Source organism: Denticeps clupeoides, unplaced genomic scaffold, assembly GCF_900700375.1.
Source record: "Denticeps clupeoides unplaced genomic scaffold, fDenClu1.1, whole genome shotgun sequence".
Lineage (NCBI taxonomy): Eukaryota > Metazoa > Chordata > Actinopteri > Clupeiformes > Denticipitidae > Denticeps > Denticeps clupeoides.
The window spans coordinates 436,130-456,764 of NW_021630036.1; the positions used below are offsets into that span (position 1 = coordinate 436,130).

Below are 20,635 nucleotides of genomic sequence, written 5' to 3' on the forward strand. Positions count from 1 at the left end.
CACGACTGAAGAGCTCTGACACACACACACACACACACACACACATCCAGTGTTTTATTCCTCACATACACAACGTAACACCAAAAACAGGATCATTCTGTACGAAAGACTACTGGAATACAAAAGGCATAACGACAAGTTGCGTGTTGGAAACCACAGGCCTAAATTTGCCGTTTTAAAAGGTTTTATTTCTACTGATGAAGACCAGCGGGGACCTGATGTGGAGGATGTTTAATTCAGGCATGGCCAACATGACAACAAGTTCTACATTATTACATCACGTCTACGTACACAGAATAACAAGCATTTCCACAATTAAAACCCAAATATAAATACTACCAAAACATATTTCATCTACATTTCACCAGATGTGACTCCTAAACTGAAACCTTGCTGGATTTCCTATTTAGTCCACGTACACGTAAAAAGAGCTTTTTTCTTCAATTAAGTGCACTTCTGTAAAAGTGCATATATATGAGTTGACGCTGGTAATTACAGGGTCCACTCATTTTATTAAGTAATTTGTTTTATTATGAGGCAAATGATATTTTAAAATATGAAACCAAAATGACCTTGACACCAAGTCTAATTAAAACCTGCTGTGTTGCGTTCATATTTTTCCTTCATTTACCACAATTTAAAAAAAAAAACGAAAAGAGAAGTGAAAACATTGCAAAGGACTTTAGTGGCCTGTCAGTCAAAACTGCATTACCTGAGAGTACAGCGTTGATAAATACCCACAGAATATTTCACTTTAGAAAATATATATTTTTAAAAATCACTTTTACACCAATTTTCCTTAATAAGGTGGGTGTGTTCATGCAGACCCCATGAGCACCCGGACAGGTGGAGGGGCGTGGCTGCTGGTTGGGGTGGGGTTGTAGACGGTGTCGCCGTGCGATTGATTGACGCGGAGGAAGGGCGGGATGCTGGCAGACTTGATGTGCAGGATGCGGGTGTCCATCACTTCACAGTCTATCTGCATCATCACCTCAAAGTCCTGGTCTCTTATCATGCTGTCTGCAACGTCAAACAACAGGAAGTGATGTTAGAAGAAACGCGGACACACACCCGTTCCAGCCATTTTCATCCTGGAAGACAGTGGACGTGTCAACATCAGCAGGACACAGTTCTAAAGGTTCTGGTGAAGGCACCAGATCTGCTCCGTGTTTTCTTCTAGGCTGGTAGCACACTGTACCATGCACACCCCAGAGAACCAATCAGAGCAGCACTAACACGATGAGGCAAATACGAGTTCAATCCACCACTGGCTTCCCCGTCTGACACTCGCACGTCCCCTTCGACGGTGAAGTAGGACCACAGTCTGCAGTGGTCAGGAGCTACCAAAAGGCTCCAAGAAAGGAAACCCAGAAACATGATGCATGCTGGGAGTGCAGACTGGCAATAGAACGTTCATGCTGGTTCTGGCAGAAAGGGGTCAGACCACACAGTGCATGAGAACAGGGCCACATAAAGAAGCTTTCGGGAATGTTCTGCCGGGAATGGTTGGGTTCTGGATTCATGTGGACGTTTAACAGCGATGCAGACCAGGTTTCATGGAAACGCCATTCCCATCCAGTCCAACTATTAATCAACAGACCCACGAATCTACTACCTCCCTGGTATAAAAGGGACTCCAGCTTAATGGTCGAGCTAATTGTGTGGGGTGCTGGCTGAGCGTGAGGTAATGGCTGCAGACCACCACCTCACGGCCTCGTCTCAGAGGTGATGTATTTTCCAGTCGTGTCTGTCGGACCCATTAGCCACATCGTTTTCCAGGGCTCGACCACCCTCGCGGGTATCTCCAGCCCTCCATCCAGCCAGATGGATCCTTCACCAGGGAAGTCCGTCCAGCGAGCGTGTGTGAGACCTCGTGGTTTCTACATTTCTTCAATTTAAACATTCTTTCAGAGATAAAAGTGGAGGTACAAAAAAGTGAATTAAACAATGAAGGCTACAGACTAAAATGATAACAGATAATTAGAGCTCGTCATTAATAAGGGTTTTGTACAGCAGTGCAGCTCTAACCCCCGTCCCTCCCACTACTAAACATTAGCACTTCAGAGAAGGTCCAAAGCCCACTCAGCATGCTGATTATGGAAACCTAAGCACCCCAGGGTCTCCAGTACATTTGTTCTTGGTGAAGTCATACCAACTTTAAATCGTCAGCCAAATGTCCATCCGTTCCAGTCACTTCGCCCCATACACGTACCCACAAAGGACCGCAGGACCTCGTCCCCACGCCACCCAGTTCCTGCGCCCGACTTACAAATTTGTGATGCAGAGAAATCATGAACATGTACAGGTTTAAATAGGATTATTAATATGAGAACATGATTAGAACATCTGAAATAATGAAACCAGAAAACACCCCTCCATATCAACCCACGTAAAAATTCAGGGGTCACCTCAGGGGTCACCAGTCCACGCAGTAACACGGACACATTAACGTACCTGAAGTAAAACCCCGAGGGGCTCTGCTACGTATACGGAGGTTAACGACAAGTCAGACCTCACACGGCGGACGGGCGTGGACGCGTCGATCCGGGGCAAAGCCGGCATACTGGAGGAACAATACGAAAGCTCCTTGGGCCAAATCCTGGAAGAAGCAACCTCTGTTCTTGCACAACAAGGGGTTTCGACAGGTTTAAGATGTTCACAATGTGTCCTGCACCAGACTCGATGCCGAATGAAAACCAAAACCATGTAACAGCCACTGAACACAAAACACATTTCCTCTTTCTCTCTCTCTTTATGTCCTGAATGCCCCCATTGTCTGGCTCTCGGGGAGCCGAACAGACTGACCGGTGACAGCAAATGAGGCTGAGGATCCATCCCATTGTTATCAGCGCCGACGGGCAAAGACCAGCCTGCCAACCCTGAACCACACATCCCCTCAGCCTGCTGGGCATCGCGCCACATCTCCAAATAAGGCTCTGTTCGTAGTGAGGAGAACATGTGGAAGTTGTCCTGCTGGTAACTGCCGTGTTGTAATGGAGGCCGTTTCGTGCATTTAATTACGTACCACAACCACATGCTCAAGAGATGGACAGGCTGGACACTTAGGCAGTCAAGTCAAGTCATCACGCTTAAACACAAGACATCGGTTTGTGTGGATTACGGCCCCAACCACAGTTAAAAGAAGATTAGAAGTTATGGAGGATGGGGGTCCATACACGTCCCAACACACACAAGCTTGATCTCACCATTGATTTTCAGGGCTGGTAAGACCAGGGACATCTTCGGCCGGCGTCCTTTAACATGACTGGTGGCAGGAAGCAGCAGATGATCCTGTGAGATGTAAAACGTTTTATTTACAGCAGTATAACCTACACAGGACATTCACTGCATCCCGTTCTACCTTTTTCATCGCACATCTGTCCGTCCCACACCCATTTTTCAAATTGACTTAACATGACTTAACCTTTCCGTGGCTCCTCACATTTCTCTTTCATTCTTCTCTTTTCATTTTTTCCCACTCTCTTTTGTTTTTATCACTCCATCCTCCCGTTCACTCCCATGCATTTTACAGAGCAACAGTAGTCACACTTGTAGCCTTCCAACCACCACACATTTCAACCACCATTCATCTAATGCAACCTATTCAACCACATTTAACCTCCTTCCACTCACCCCCCCCATCCTCCACTCCATCGTTTCATCCCTCTATCCGCTCAATCACCCCGATGCATTTCACACATGCCAAATTTTTAACAAATCAAACTAAAGCCCAAATAATCTTTAATTTCGACTTCATAAAATAGATTTTCACTCTTCCTCTTCATCCTTTCTTCCTCTCATCTCTTTTTTAACTTTTACCTATTCCACGAAATTAACTAAGTCAACAATGATTTTCTCTCTTTGTCCTTTTTATCCTCATTTAAAGTCAAAATTTTGTTCACAAACTTCCCTTTCACATATTCTATAATATATTCTATACTAGTCCCGCCCATAAGCATTTAAAGCTACAGACGGTGAGACGGCGCGTCCTGGATGAAAGTGTCTGGAATTGGGAAAGAGACTCCAGATCCAGCCGTGATTCCTCTGGTGAAGAGGAGAAGACAGGAGATCCCTGCATGTTTTTTTAATAAAGCACCTAAAACCCTCCTGTTGCCACCAGCAAGATTTTATTAAATTCATCTATTTTTCCATTCTGCTCCATGTTCATTACTCACAAACTTCTTCCAGGCTACTTCACCCCGGACACAACCGGATTTGTGTTTCCTGGCTGAAGGCGGCGTGCTTTGGTTGGTGTGGTGCTGGTGTGGGACCAGTGAGGGATTTAACAGCACGGCGGGGTGTAATCGTACGAGCGGGTGGGAAATGGGACCGCGGCACGGCACGGAGCGCCAACCGAAGAGAACGAGCCGTTTCTTCCTATAACCACGGCCAGTGTTGTTCAGAATAATCGCGTCTTAATTAAAAGCAGCTACACGCCCGAGCCGTGGCCAGAAAAGGGAGTGAAATGTCGTGACTAAAGGCCACCTCTCTCTCTCTCTCTAACCCAGTAATGATACACTAATACAGGTCACACAGCAACACCAAGCAAACACACTTAAAAAATAACATTTTTGCTGCCCAATAACAGCAATGATGACCGATGGTCCTACAGAGACATTCTTGCACGATGAAGACGGGAGTCTTAACCCACCCTGCGGAAGGACACCACATAGAAGGTGTCTCCTCGTCGGTTGAGCTCATCAAAGAAGCTGCTGTACGTTCGGTGGGGGGCGTAGTAGACCTGCAGCTCGCTGGTGGCGCTGGGTGGTTAAAAAGAGTTTCCACCATTAACACTTTATATACTTTCATCGATTTTAATAAGAAGGTGTTGGCCTTCAGGTTCCTGGGTGGGTGTCTAACCAGTCCTATATGGTTCTAAAATGTATGTTTCACTGTGTACATGACAATAAACTTCTTAAACGTAATGTTATATTTTTAAGTCCTAAGATGTGCAAAGATAAGGTGAGAAAGAAATGAAGCAGGAGTGCAGACACTGACCTTGCAGAAGATTCCCTGTACTGTACCGGCAAGGCCACCTCATCCTTCATCTCTGAGGGCTTCTGTAGATGTACACAGAAGATGGGACGTTTTTAACTAATCGAAACCCACTAATCACTGACGCCACACAACTTGATTCAACTTCATTTGGTATCTTGTGTCAAGAAATCTGCTTTTGCTGCTAATAATATCAGGAGTTAAATTGAAGGGGTCACGCAGGAGGGTCGAAACACCATGTTATGACTGTGCATGCGGGACATTTTATGAGAAACCATGCCCATGATGCAATGCAGCACTCTCCCCTCGATAAGTAAACAGACATCTATCACCTCTAACAATGTTTACAGCATTAAGCAGGACGGGCGAGTCGAGTGGGATCCTTCGCGCCGCCGGCGTAACTGAAAACAGACAAGATCAGCTGCTAAAAGGCCGACAGCTGAGGGCCGGAGTCGGGTGGGGTCGGCGAGATGAAAGACGGTTTAAAGAAAGCAAACGCCGAGCGGCACTGTTTACTTTCCCAAGACTCCCGGGCTGGACAGAGGGAGCGAGGGAGAGAGGGAGAGAGAGAGAGAGAAGATTAGCTGAGACAGAAGAGTGTAAATAAGGGTGACGAGACCTCGCCGTTAAAAAGACAGAAACCTCACAAAGTGTGACGGAGTTTACATGATCATGGGTCCGTCTGAGAGAGAACATGCCTTATTACTGCATACGTGTGTGTGCGTGCGCCTGGTGTGTGTATGCATGCGTGGAGTGTGCTTGGGGTGTGTGTGAACGCTCGCGTGTGTGTCCGTGCGTGGTGTGTGTATGCATGCGTGGAGTGTGCTTGGGGTGTGTGTGAACGCTCGCGTGTGTGTCCGTGCGTGGTGTGTGTATGCATGCGTGCCGTGTGTGTGTGTGTATGCATGCGTGCCGTGTGTGTGTGTGTATGCATGCGTGCCGTGTGTGTGCGTGTGTGTGTGTGTGTGTGTGTGTATGCATGTGTGGTGTGTGTGTGTGTGTGTGTGTGTGTGTGTGTGTGTGTGTGTGTGTGTATGCATGCGTGGCATGTGTGTATGCATGCCGTGTATGGTGTGTGTGTGCGTGGTGTGTGAGCGTGGCATGTGTGTATGCACGCATGTGTGTGAGCGTGGCGTGTGTGTATGCACGCATGTGTGTGAGCGTGGCGTGTGTGTATGCACGCATGTGTGTGAGCGTGGCGTGTGTGTATGCACGCATGTGTGTGTGCGTGCGTGGCGTGTGTGTATGCACGCATGTGTGTGTGTGTGTGTGTTTACCGGTATGCTCCTGCTCCTCTGATGGCTGTTGCTCATGCGCTGGATTTTGTTGCGCTCCACCTCATGCCGATGAACCCACCCTCGCAAGTCATGAGCCATCCTGCAGACGGCAAGAAAAACAATCACACACACACACACACACACACACACAGCTGTGCAATGGAAACATGAGCAGACAGATGCAACATCATGAAGTCACATATTCTGCCCTACAGACACATGGAAACATGCAAGCGCATGACGGCTGCAGGAAAAAGACGGGGGGACAGCTGGGGACAGGAAGCAGGCTCATTACTAACTTGATGCACTTGGTCCTGTTGACAGGTGGCTGGCAGGGGGGTGGGGGTCCGAACACAAAGGGGCTTTTCTTCACCACCATCAGAGCCTTCTCTTCCGGCACAGTGTCCTCCGCCCTGGGACAAAGACAAATCTGTTCAGCCCAGACACGACTGCGGAACCACCATGAGACAGCAAGCAATCAAAAATTCTACAGAAATTCTACAGGTTCTTCTGGACACACAAAATAAAGGTTGAAGGCCAATTTAAAACCGGCCCTCCGCTTTGGTCACAATGGTGTTAAAAACACACAAGATCTGCTGCTAAATTTTTGATAGGAGATACCAAAGCCAGGGGTTTTAAGGCAGTGGTGGAACCTGGTGATGATCCTGATGAATACTGGCGATAGATCACTATCATTTAGCACATACTTTTCTATACCATCTTCTAAAGATGGTATAGAAGTGGCTCGCTACTGTTAACACCCACGGCATCTGCAAAAAGCCTTGGAGTTTGGATAGATGACAAACTGAGTTTGAACCATCACGTTGCTGCGATCTCCAGATTCTGCAGGTTCTCTCTATACAACATTCGCAAGATTCGGCCTTTTCTCTCACAACAGGCTACGCAGCTCCTCGTCCAGGCAATGGTCATCTCCAAACTCGACTACTGTAACTCTCTCCTGGCTGGAGCCTCTGCAGTCACCATAAAACCACTCCAGATGATCCAAAATATGGCAGCCCGTCTCATCTTCAATCAGCCAAAATACACCCATGTTACACCTCTTCTTACCTCCCTCCACTGGCTCCCGGTAGCTGCTCGCATTGAGTTCAAATCCTTGATGCTACCTACAGGGCTGTAAATGGAACTGCGCCCTCCTACATCAACACACTACTACCTAGCTACACTCCTGCACAGAAGCTACAATACTACCTCCTACATCAATACAATACTACCTAGCTACACTCCTGCACAGAAGCTACAATACTACCTCCTACATCAACACACTACTACCTAGCTACACTCCTGCACAGAAGCTAGAATACTACCTCCTACATCAACACACTACTACCTAGCTACACTCCTGCACAGAAGCTACAATACTACCTCCTACATCAACACACTACTACCTAGCTACACTCCTGCACAGAAGCTAATATACTACCTCCTACATCAACACAATACTACCTAGCTACACTCCTGCACAGAAGCTACAATACTACCTCCTACATCAACACAATACTACCTAGCTACACTCCTGCACAGAAGCTACAATACTACCTCCTACATCAACACACTACTACCTAGCTACACTCCTGCACAGAAGCTACAATACTACCTCCTACATCAACACACTACTACCTAGCTACACCCCTGCACAGAAGCTACAATACTACCTCCTACATCAACACACTACTACCTAGCTACACTCCTGCGCAGAAGCTACAATACTACCTCCTACATCAACACACTACTACCTAGCTACACTCCTGCGCAGAAGCTACAATACTACCTCCTACATCAACACACTACTACCTAGCTACACTCCTGCACAGAAGCTACAATACTACCTCCTACATCAACACAATACTACCTAGCTACACTCCTGCACAGAAGCTACAATACTACCTCCTACATCAACACAATACTACCTAGCTACACTCCTGCACAGAAGCTACAATACTACCTCCTACATCAACACACTACTACCTAGCTACACTCCTGCACAGAAGCTACAATACTACCTCCTACATCAACACAATACTACCTAGCTACACTCCTGCACAGAAGCTACAATACTACCTCCTACATCAACACAATACTACCTAGCTACACTCCTGCACAGAAGCTACAATACTACCTCCTACATCAACACAATACTACCTAGCTACACTCCTGCACAGAAACTACAATACTACCTCCTACATCAACACAATACTACCTAGCTACACTCCTGCACAGAAGCTACAATACTACCTCCTACATCAACACACTACTACCTAGCTACACTCCTGCACAGAAGCTAATATACTACCTCCTACATCAACACACTACTACCTAGCTACACTCCTGCACAGAAGCTACAATACTACCTCCTACATCAACACACTACTACCTAGCTACACCCCTGCGCAGAAGCTACAATACTACCTCCTACATCAACACACTACTACCTAGCTACACTCCTGCGCAGAAGCTACAATACTACCTCCTACATCAACACACTACTACCTAGCTACACTCCTGCGCAGAAGCTACAATACTACCTCCTACATCAACACACTACTACCTAGCTACACTCCTGCACAGAAGCTACAATACTACCTCCTACATCAACACAATACTACCTAGCTACACTCCTGCACAGAAGCTACAATACTACCTCCTACATCAACACAATACTACCTAGCTACACTCCTGCACAGAAGCTACAATACTACCTCCTACATCAACACACTACTACCTAGCTACACTCCTGCACAGAAGCTACAATACTACCTCCTACATCAACACAATACTACCTAGCTACACCCCTGCACAGAAGCTACAATACTACCTCCTACATCAACACACTACTACCTTGCTACACTCCTGCACAGAAGCTAATATACTACCTCCTACATCAACACAATACTACCTAGCTACACTCCTGCACAGAAGCTACAATACTACCTCCTACATCAACACACTACTACCTAGCTACACTCCTGCACAGAAGCTACAATACTACCTCCTACATCAACACAATACTACCTAGCTACACTCCTGCACAGAAGCTACAATACTACCTCCTACATCAACACACTACTACCTAGCTACACTCCTGCACGCTCTCTCAGATCTGCAAACGAAAGGAGACTAAAAATTCCCTCTTCACGGGGTCTCCGATTCCAATCATGTCTGTTCTCCGTTGTTGTCCCTGGCTGGTGGAACAACTTGCCCTCCTCCACACGACTAGCCGAGACTATCACCACTTTTAAGAAGCAGGTGAAAACCCTCTTGTTCAAAAAATATTACAGACAAATCTAACACTTACACACGCACATGCGTACACATTGCACAAACAATACAAAAATGTATAAATACATTATAATTTTTCTTCGTCTAGCACCTAACAATCTCTGAGCATGCTCTTCACTGACAAGTTCGACCTTATCAGGGCTCTTAGTTTGTAAACTCAATATTCTATAGAAATCGAACGAGAATTGCTGGTGTCTTCCTCTTGTAAGTCGCTTTGGATAAAAGCGTCTGCTAAATAAAGTAAAGTAAAGTAAAGTAAAGTAAAATAAAGCGTAGTAATGTGAGAGGTGTGACAAATTCCTGAGATGCAGAAAGCAGGGAGGGACGTTGTTCTCCTCTGGAAACTACTCTTCTAAAAACATCTCCGCAGGCTTTACTAACCTCATTTTATTTTTTTTTCCAGGCCTGCGTTACGTACGTCCATCTGGTTTCTGCGGCAACACTCTGCCAAATTGGGACAGCAGCTGCAGCAGCAGACTTGTCACCATGTCAACGTCCAGACGAGGTCATTGTTGGCCTCGCTGAGGTCATTCTGATGGAGTCACACTGAGCGCTGGAAAATGCCTCGGTGACACCATACAGTATACGGAGAACCCAGAGTCACCTTACGGCTGCTATGTCCAACAATATAATATTCAAGATGTGGAGCGTCTGCATCTCTTTGTAACCCTGGACCAGGACCGGAGAAGTAAGCTGCGGAATCTGCGGTGGCAACATCTCCGACTCACCGGTCCACGGCAGGATCTGTCTCAGGCTCGGGTGAGAAGCCCAGCAGATGGCGGCCTGCCGGCCTCCCTGCCGCCAGAGACGTGGCACCCGGCGCACTGTTCAGACTGCGGACAAATGGAAGCGAAGGTCAGAATTTACGGAAAGTCAAGAAAGAGAAAGAAAGAAAAAGAAAGAAAAAGGTAGAGAGAGTTGTCACCTTATCGGCCCGATGTTGAAAACGAGGAAGACGAGCAGCACCATGAGGCAGACGGCGCGCCGCTTCGGAGCAGTGGCTTTCAGAACAGTGTTCTACAGGGGAAAGGCGGAGAAAATGCTTCCATATTAATTACAACATTAAGTACAACATTAAGTACAACATTAAGTACAACAGTAAGTACAACAGTAAGTACAACATTAATTACATACATTAAGTACAACATTAATTACATACATTAGATAAAACCAGACTGGGACCTGACCTCACTGATGAGACCCTGCAGCTGCTTCTTCAGGCTTCCGTTCTCGTTCTTCAGCTGGGCGTTTTCAGACAGCGCCACCTTCAGGCGGGTCTCCAGCATCTGCAGGTACTCCTTCTTCTTCCTCCGCGAGAGAGACGCCGACTCGCGGTTCTTAATCATCCGCTGCTGCAGACGCGACGCTCGGGTCTGAGCGAGAGAGGCGGGTCTTGTTACCGCGGTACCCCGCTTTTTACAGGTCAGGAGCCTTTACTGCACTAATTCATGGTACATTTTTACACACAGGCCTGCAGAGAAAACATCACCCCACCAAACCACCAGTTCTACACCCATGCAGCCCAGAGTGGCCGAGCACGTGGTTACTCTTCATGGGCACAGAGAAAGTGGACAAGAGCACAAAGACAAAATAAACGGACGCGAGGAGAGACTTCTTATTCTGGGTCTGCTTCCAGCGCGCACACACACACACACACACACACACACACACACACACACACACACACACACACACACACACACACACACACACACACACTTGGCAGCCATGCAGAACCATGAACACAGCAAGATTTAATGTTCCTGCATCACACACTCACTTCCACAAATATTTTTACTAAAAGGTTCCCCAGACAAGTCACTAATTATTCCAATTTCTTGGCCCCGTTTAATCACGCCTGTATACACACACACACACACACACACACACACACACTAATTACAGCCAATGGACACAAAACATGCCACAGGACACGGTCAGAGGTTAATTCACAGAGTTTAAAGCCAAGAAAAGAAATTATTGACAATATTTGAGTGCTCAAATCACAGTTTCAGTGCCAGTAATGTGTGTGTGTGTGTGTGTGTGTGTGTGTGTGTGTGTGTGGCACACTCACACTGTGTGGCCTTATTTCACTTTTGAGTCATGTTGGGATTTCTTGGGCCAAGTCCTAATAATCATTGTTGAGAAAGTGGTCACCTTTGACATGGAAAGTGCAGACACACACATGGTGAGCAGAGAGAGGCGCGGTTCTCCCAAGCCAGCCTCTCTCATCACTGTCGCCATGGTGACCTTGTTCAAATCTGGGAGTCGAGCCACAATAAGACCCTGGGAACCCTGAGGATGTTTACCAGGATATCTGGCTCCCGGGAGATGGATACGGTGATGTGAAGACTTTAAATGGTGATAGTGAGTATGTGAGCGTATCCAAGATTTATATTTAACTCAGTGTTGATTAGATTAGATTTTTTTTGGTGACCATACGTTCAAACGTACAAATTCTCCACCGAATCCGATCTAAAAAAAAAAGTTTACAAAATGTCCTGAATATTTCACATTTGCATTTACGGCATTTGGCAGACGCCCTGATCCAGAGCGACTTACAACGTGCCTCTATGTTACCATGGATGAAGTGGTCAGTTCTGGTTCATTAGGACCCCCAACTATGAATACAATCTTTTTATTCACTCTGTTCTAGTTTTTTGTATATAAAAAAGTCAGACTATAAGAAGGTTACAACTTCATCTAAATATTCTCTAAAGAGGAACGTAGCAGAGGGGCGGTGTGGAGAACTTGGGAAGGTTGAAGATCAGTCGTGCTGCTGCATTTTGTATGAGTTGTAGAGGTCAGATGGTACATAGTGGTAGACCAGCTAGACGGGAGTTACTGTAATCCAGTCTTGAGATTACTAAGGACTGAACCAGGATGTGATGCAGTGTCAATTATAAAGTCCACTTTATCACAGAGTCCCCCTGTTAGACACAGACAAAGTTAAATTCACCCTAGTTAGGCTGTCCTAGTTAGGGTACCGGGCCACTGTAGCCCCAATATACCACTATAACCACATATTTCAGTACCGGTCGTACAGTGCAACCGTCTGCCGCTGCTTCTGTTTGTTTTTCTCCGAGACACGAAATCAAGCGTCCAGACTACTGGCAGACCCCAGTGAAGAGACCAGCAGATAGAACCTGGTTCCTGACAACTGCTTAACAAGGACATACCATGAAACAAACCAGAGGGTCACCACAGCCACCACCACCGTTGCAACTACTTCAAATGGACCAGTAACACCATAATGGACATGTAATGTACACCATGACACTGAATACATCCTGGACTTCTCCAACCCTCCAACCCTACAACTGGAAGGGGGTCCCTCTCTGTATCACTCCTTCCCAACGTTTCTTCCTTTCTTTTTTTCTCTCTCCTAGAGTTTTTTTTGTGTGGAGTTTTTCCTTGTGTGCAGAAGGGTCAAGTGTGGGGGGGTGTCAACTGTAGGGCCTGTCAAAGTCCATTGAGACATACTGTATGTGATTTTGGGCTAAATAAGAAATAAATGTTGTTGATAAGGGCGGATTTGTCTGATATTGTAGAGAAGGAATTTACATGAGCGGGAAAGATTGCTGATGTGAGTTGAGAAGGAGAGTTGGTTGTCTATTGTTACTCCAAGGTTGCGGGCTGTTGTAGAAGGAGAGAGCTGTGAGTTGTCCAGGTAAATAGCAAGATCCTGATGTGGTGAAGAATCTGCTGGAATGAATATTAGTTCAGTTTTGGTGGGATTGAGTTTTAGGTGATGGGCTGCTATTCAAGATGAGATGTCAGTTAGACATGCAGAGATTTTGGAAGCGGCATGTACATCTGAGGGAGGAAAAAAGAACAGGATTTGTGTGGTCTGCATAGCAGAATATTGTAAAGGCATGTTACATTAAAGCATTTAACAGACCAGCCTTACAATCAGTAGTGACAGGGACAGTCCCTGAGTGGAGACACTCAGGGTAAAGAGTCTTGCTCAGGGACACAATGAGGTTATTTTTTTCTATTCAGGTTTCAGTCCAGATGCTCTCAAACTGGCAGTAACCTATTTAGCTCAATATGGGAATAAGTATATTTTTGCCATAACTCCCAGCCCTAATTGAGATGCATGTTGCAGTGGGCTACAGGTGTCATAGTGCAATAGCTCACGATTCAATGAAATAAATTTTTAAAAAATCGGAAAAAAATACAGAAAACGTACGGTTAGGAAACGCTGGTACACAAACCTACACCAACCAAGGCCTGCAGTAAAGTTTCAGGAGGGTCACATGATCACTCCAAGAACAGACGGGCTCAATTTTTCAGCCGTTCCATGACATTACAGAAACCAAGTCGGTCGGACATCACTACACACCTGCGCTACGCCTGCCTACACAAACACACATCTATGAGCCAAACCTCATCAAGGCCAATACCATCCCCCCTTGTATGGCAACGGGATAAATAGTGTGTATGTAAGTATATTTACATTTACAGGGACTCCTGCCCTGGGAAAATGAGAATTAAATGGACATTAGCCCATATGTTCCAGGAACAGTGAGACTAGCAGTCATGGGCTCCAGGGTTCAAGTGTGTGTGTTCCTCAGGTGTGAAATGCCCCTCCTAAAAAGGGCTCTTTGGAACAAGCTCAGGGAGCTCAGGGAGCTTGTTCCAAAGACTGCTCACAATCTAGTGGCCACCTTCCACATGGGAAAGACCTTCTGAAGGGAATAAGAGGAAAGTGGAGCCTGTTCTTTTACATTTACAGCATTTACCAGACGCCCTTATCCAGAGCACCTTACAATCAGTAGTTACAGGGACAGTCCCCCCCTGGAGACACTCAGGGTTAAGTGTCCTGCTCAGGGACACAATGGTAGTAAGTGGGATTTGAACTCGGGTCTTCTTGTAAAATACAGACATTTTTAACCCCATGAGAATCCCCTGGTTGAGATATGGTCGTGGCATAGCGGCTTCACACTTACATCCTCATCGGAGCCGTAACCAGCAGGGCTCTGGAGGGTCACAGTAACCACAGGTGGAGCTGCTGGGACCGCTGGGGGTGTCTGGATATGGAGCACCTGAGCTGGCTGGGGCAACAGCACGGGATGAACTGAAAGCCAGAAGGAGAAAGAGTGACTTACCGATCATTTTGGAAACAACACTCACAGTTTGTTGGGCTTGAAGTAAAAGCACCTTCTGCTGCCCCACTCAGAGGAATATGGAGACAAGCACACAAAAGTAGAAACTTCTGAAGACTTTTTTTCTACATTGATCACAATGTTCATAGGAAAAATGATCATAGAATAAAGTTGGTTAAAATGGTAAGAATGTAAGACAATAGACCAACTGACACTTTGTGGTCCTCACACATCCCTGACTGGGATGCAAATGAACTCAAGACAGAGTTAAGAACCATGAATGAAAACCATCCAAGCCCAGTTTCAAACACAAACACACACACACACACACACACACACACACACCCTGGCGACACCCTGCTGGGTTCACTCAGCTCCTGATGACAGAATGTTTACCTCAAGAAGCCATGACCTCTCACCTCTGACCTTTGCTCTAATGAACAGCTGTGTCCCCTCCACAACATTTGACAGCACACGGTGACACAACGAAATGCCACAGAAAAATCCCAAGAAAGACCCCAAGATTTTCAGTCAATGAGGAAGAATGGTGGGACATGAGTTTAAACTGGCCCAAATCAGCAAGTCCTTATTAACAGTGAGATGTCCCCACAAACAAACACAACCACATTTACCTAAAAAAAGGACACATGGCCCCATAAACCACACAACCACAAACACTTTCACCCCAAAAACACATAGCGCCTGTGAGATTATGATTCGGTCCCTTTACAAACTAGCAGCTATTAAAGGAAGAGTTGGAAAGGGCAGAGAATATATGGCAGTACACGGCGCCCTCTAGTGATGATGAGCGGCGTTTCTTACCCACAGGAGGTGCTGGATGTATGGTTATGGGCGGCGGCTTGACGGGAAGAGCGCGGTGGATGGGCTGGATGATGATGGTTTTGGGGGCCAGGGGAAGTGCTGTGATCACTGGCTTTGGCTGGATTGATAGTTTAGGGGTCACCCTGACAGGCCTCTTCGCTGGCTGTGTGGGTTTTGCTGGCAAAAAAACGCATCACAGACATTACGGTCATTAATAATACAAATACTAATGAACTAACTAATGAGAAAGTCCCAGTCACTGGTGCTTCAGCGAATTGATATCTTACCTCGAGACGCCTGATTGGTCCTTTTGGTTGCCTGTTTTTCAAGAACGAAGTCACAGAATCCACTAGAATCGGAACAGATAGACTGGGGCGAAGGCTGAGACTGGGGAGAGGGGACGTCCTCCTAGAAGGGGACGGGCACACAAAGAAAAGGTACTGACAGCTTGAACTCGGAAATGATCCGTTTTGCCCTTGCATAAATGAGATTTTCCAGACGTTCTGATGTTGGATGATGCGTCGTGGTGTATCAGGGTACAGCTGCAGACAGCGTCCTCTACCGCGACTGGACAAGAGGACGACCGTCTCATGTGAGCACAGCTGCTGCGTCTCATTATTCTGACAAGGCGCTGACAGATTTGTTAGCAGCTAAGCGAGTTTAATTAGACAATAACTGCAATGATCTTTAGAACAGAAAACCGCCAGAGATATGAGGAGGCGAGGGGAATATTTTAATTTTTTATTTTAATTATGATTATTTTTAATCCTAATTTTATGACTTTTTAAGACCACTTTAAATGAAATTTAAGGCCGACGTTGCCGAATTTTATCATTTGTCTGTGAATAAAAAAATATATTTTAGTGCAGTAAACATTAAAGAAACACGCCCAACTCTTCCTTTCCATCTTGGAAGGTACGACCTCTGAGGGGGCGGAGTTTGGTGACTCTTTACTTCCTGTTTTTATGTGTTTGAAAGCGTCTGGCAGTAGCTGATTAGGGTTAAAATGTGCGGTTTTATCCTGTATCCCCTGCAACCTTGAAAATATGTCCCGTGGGACCCGAAGCGCATTTCTGCTGCAGCGGCCGCATTCTAACGCAGCGCAAGTGTCCTGCCCGGTGACATCGCAGTTCCAGGTTCCACAAGAATTTACAGATCGGGGCAGTGGTGGCCTGGCGGGAAAGGAAGTGGGCACCAAGTGACCCCGTAATCAGAAGGTTGTGGGTTCGAGTCCCGAACCACTGTGATGAAGATCCCGTCCCCACACGCTGCTCCCGGGCGCCTGTCGTGGTGCCCACTGTCACCAAGGATGACGTTTAAATACAGAGGACACGTTTCACAGTGTCACCCGTGTGCTGTGCTGCAGTGTTTCAGTAAGACTTTTTGAAGTCATTAAAAATCTGCGGGTACCCTGGTCAGTGAGCAGCCATGGAGGGCACCAGGGAGCGGTGTGCGGGGACGGATTCGAACCCACAACCTCCTGATTAGGGGTCCGCTTCCCTACCCGCGAGGCCACCGCTGCACCATTGAAAACTCCACAGAAGGACTCACTCACCGGCGGCGTGTGCGGAGAAGCGGTCTCCAGTGAAGCCGGTGAAGAAGCAGAGCTGAGCGTGTGTGCGGGGGAGAGGGACCCCGCCGCCATGTCACCGTCTGTGGGCGGAACGACGTTACACGCGCCGCCGGGGTGGATAAAACGTCCCAGAGCCGAGCTGGGGTGAGGCGGGTTACCTGGACAGCTGCTGCTGGCATCTCCTCCAGCCTCTGACCTCCAGAGAGGGACGTCCACGTCGAAGGCCAGATTCAAAGCGCCATCAGCCTTACATAACAGAGAATAAAGATGAACAACACGTATTAGAATATCTATCTAATATTTATTATGCGGTTATGACAATAAAAGTGGTATTGGCCCATGAACCAAACCCCACCTACTACTAGTGTGTCCCCAGAGTGTCCCTGTCACTACTGACTGAGTCCCTCTGGATAAACGCTGTAAATGTAAAAGCGAACTTACACAGCCCATGGCGTCCAGCGATTTCAGCAGTTCCTCCGCATCACCAAGCTCATCCAGCTCATCAAACAGGCTGATGTCTGTACGACATTACGAGTACGAATTACAGATGACGACAAACTGCCATACACACAAAAAGAAATATATGCACAAAAATCTACAACGTGGCACCATTTACTGCCTTTCTGGTGATCACATGATGAGGACATCAAATGATGTCCCGAACCAGGCAACGGTGATGGACAGGAGGTTGACAAACTGCCTCTCAGACCAAGAAAAGCCACTGCTTACCATCACCCTTGGTGACAGTGGGCACCATGACAGGCGCCCGGGGAGCTGCGTGTGGGGATTGTAGTGGCACCTCGGCGGATCGGGATTCGAACCTCCAACCTTCTGATTATGCCCCTTCTTTCTGGTCACCTGTGGGCTGTCCTTCTCCCTGGCTTTCAGGTATGTTAATGAGTGTGAAACCGCCTGGGTACAGTTGGGTGTACGGGGGTGATGGTAAGATGGTGCTACTCCATGTCTGGCTTTGTAGGCCAGCATCAGTATTTTGAACCTGATGCGTGCAGCTACTGGGAGCCGGTGGAGGGAACGTAGCAGAGGGGTAGCAGAGGAAGGTTGAAGATCAGACTGAATACACAACATTACCTGGACAACTCACAGCTCTCTCCTTCTACAACAGCCTGCAACCTTGGCGTAACAATAGACAACCAACTCTCCTTCTCGACTCACATCAGCAATCTTTCCCGCTCATGTAGATTCCTTCTACAATATCAGACAAATCCGCCCTTATCTGTCAACACAGGCCACCCAGATACTGGTTCAGTCCTTAGTAACCTCACGACTGAACGACTGTAACTCCCATTAGGAGTTACAGTAGGACCCCCCCCATTCATAGTTGGGGGTCCTAGTGAACCAGAACTGATCACTTCATCCATGGTGACATGGAAGCACGTTGTAAGTCGCTCTGGATCAGGGCGTCTGCCAAATGGCGTAAATGTAAATGATGCTGCGACAGATGACGAGCCACTGCGTGACGTCACTGGATGTAAACACGTTCTTGGAAACTGTGACAAGCGAGACGATCGCTATTATAGGGAATAAAGCGAACTAAAAAATGGGGTGGTAGTTACCTAGCGGGTAACACACTCGCCTATGAACCAGAAGACCCAGGTTCAAACCCCACTTACTACCATCGCGTCCCTGAGCAGGACACTTAACCCTGAGTGTCTCCAGGGGGGGACTGTCCCTGTAACTACTGACTGTAAGTCGCTCTGGATAAGGGCGCCTGGTAAACGCTGTAAATGTAAGAAAATGACGCGGATCTTGTTTCCGCTCTTACCCCATTCACCATCCTGGTCGATGGACATGCCGCCTGCGTCGCTACTCATGCCGACGTGGTGCTCCAAACGATCGTCGAAATCTAACATTAAATCCACGGACATTCTTCCACGAAGAATACATCAGTGACGGGACTGGAAACGAGCACACGAAACGACGTCCGTCACCAGAAAAACACCGAGCGACTTCCGGGGTTCGGCGTACGTACACGTCGGTTTTAACGTAATTCTACGGTGGGCGCGCAGGGACAAACTGAGCGGCCAAATTCGACTGACGCAACCATGTTAGTTATTGTTCTGACTGCATTTACTTTTTTTTCCACAATTTGGCCACGTTTTCTGTTTATCTATGCAATGACGTCCTTATCCAGAGCGACTTACATTCAGTAGTTACAGGGACATTCCCCCCCTTGGAGACACTCAGGGTTAAGTGTCTTGCTCAGGGACACGATGGTTGTAAGTGGGGTTTGAACCTGGGTCTTCTGATTCATAGGCGAGTGTGTTACCCGCTAGGCTACTGCCACCAGGTTCGAATGTTGCCTGTGCACAGTACTGTGCAAAAGTCTTAGTCAGTTTTTTTTCATCAACAGTGTCTCTGAAATTGTTCAGGAAGGCAATAAAAAATACTGTAAAAGTCACAAACAAGCAAAAAGTGACAATAGTGGTGGGGGCAGTGGTGGGCTAGTTGGGGGGCAGTGGTGGCCTAGTGGTTAAGGAAGCGGCCCCGTAATCAGAAGGTTGCCAGTTCGAATCCCGATCCGCCAAGGTGCCACTGAGCAAAGTCACCGTCCCCACACACTGCTCCCCGGGCGCCTGTCATGGTGCCCACTGCTCACTCAGGGTGATGGTTAAATACAGAGGACACCGTGTGCTGTGCTGCTGTGTATCACAATGACATTCACTTTACTTTATCACTTAGTTTCATATTGGTATCTAAGGATCTGGGTGTTGGTCTCTTCCATCTTTGTAAACTAATGAATGATCCCCAATATAACGTATATATTCAGCATCCCACAAAAATGAGTACACCCCTTCACATTTCCCTTTGTACAGTGCAGAAGAGATGACGCAGTTTGATTTAATTCCATTAGTTGCGTCCGATTTGTAAGCAGACTTCTGTTTGAAATGTACAGACAGCAGATGGCAGTGTGGCTTGCTGTGAGAAAGTAGGCCTTTTATGCAAATGTTCCAAATGACTCCCTAGTAATGAGTCAATCAACAACCAGAGTCACCCAGGTTAGTATTTTTTAAATTTTTATTTATTTGTTCCTACCTTTTGCCTAAAATGACCTTGAGGCCTATTGTTGATTTACACGGTCCGTCCCTTGGGTTGTTTCTGGGACAATGACACCATCTGATATGATCTGAAAGGCGAAGCCTCAACATGTAGAAAACAGCCTTAAGATGTTGACCCGGAATGTCACGTTTAATGCGCCTGTCCCCATCATTTATAATAAATATGGCTAATAAGAGTGTGATTAACACAGAGCCCGGCCTGCATTTCACCGAGACCCAGATCTGGCAGGAGAAGTGGCTGCGTAAGGGACATTTGAGATGGCGCACTCACACACCCCCATGCGCACTGGGTCACATCGGCTGGCAGCGTGGGCGGCATGAGTGCGGCGTCGGGCAGACCTTGCCAGTCGGTGTCCAGCGTCTGAAACAGAAGTAGGATGCTCTTTGCAGGGGTATTCTTAGGGCCTGGCACTGTTCTGTCGGGGGGTGTTGTGCGCCGGCCATCCCGTCAGCTCAGTGCAACAGGTGTCCTCTTGTCCTAAGCCT

At 47.0% G+C, this 20,635-nt stretch overlaps 1 protein-coding gene across 1 annotated transcript; it reads right to left on the reverse strand.

Annotated features, from left to right (window-relative positions):
* Positions 1-166: 166 nt before the first annotated feature.
* On the reverse strand, positions 167-19,067 carry atf6 (activating transcription factor 6). The gene is made up of 16 exons (XM_028967872.1): positions 18,856-19,067; positions 17,514-17,590; positions 17,231-17,318; positions 17,055-17,152; positions 15,787-15,907; positions 15,500-15,676; positions 14,522-14,649; positions 10,757-10,942; positions 10,495-10,586; positions 10,298-10,402; positions 6,572-6,685; positions 6,273-6,372; positions 4,999-5,060; positions 4,652-4,760; positions 3,207-3,291; positions 167-1,020 (listed from the first exon to the last, which is right to left on the reverse strand). Exons 1-16 carry the CDS (start codon positions 18,956-18,958, stop codon positions 818-820), a joined length of 1,848 nt encoding a protein of 615 aa, XP_028823705.1. The 5' UTR covers positions 18,959-19,067; the 3' UTR covers positions 167-817.
* Between the last annotated feature and the right edge of the window lie 1,568 nt (positions 19,068-20,635).

Bases quoted from the DNA above. Each gene is read 5' to 3' on its own strand.
- atf6 (XM_028967872.1), bottom strand. From the start codon at position 18,958: ATGTCCGTGGATTTAATGTTAGATTTCGACGATCGTTTGGAGCACCAC. The intron at 10,943-14,521 runs GTAAGTGTGAAG...TCTCTCGCTCAG, and splicing joins GTTACGGCTCCGATGAGGAT to ACCCGAGCGTCGCGTCTGCA. The intron at 4,761-4,998 runs GTCAGTGTCTGC...TTAACCACCCAG, and splicing joins TACAGGGAATCTTCTGCAAG to CGCCACCAGCGAGCTGCAGG.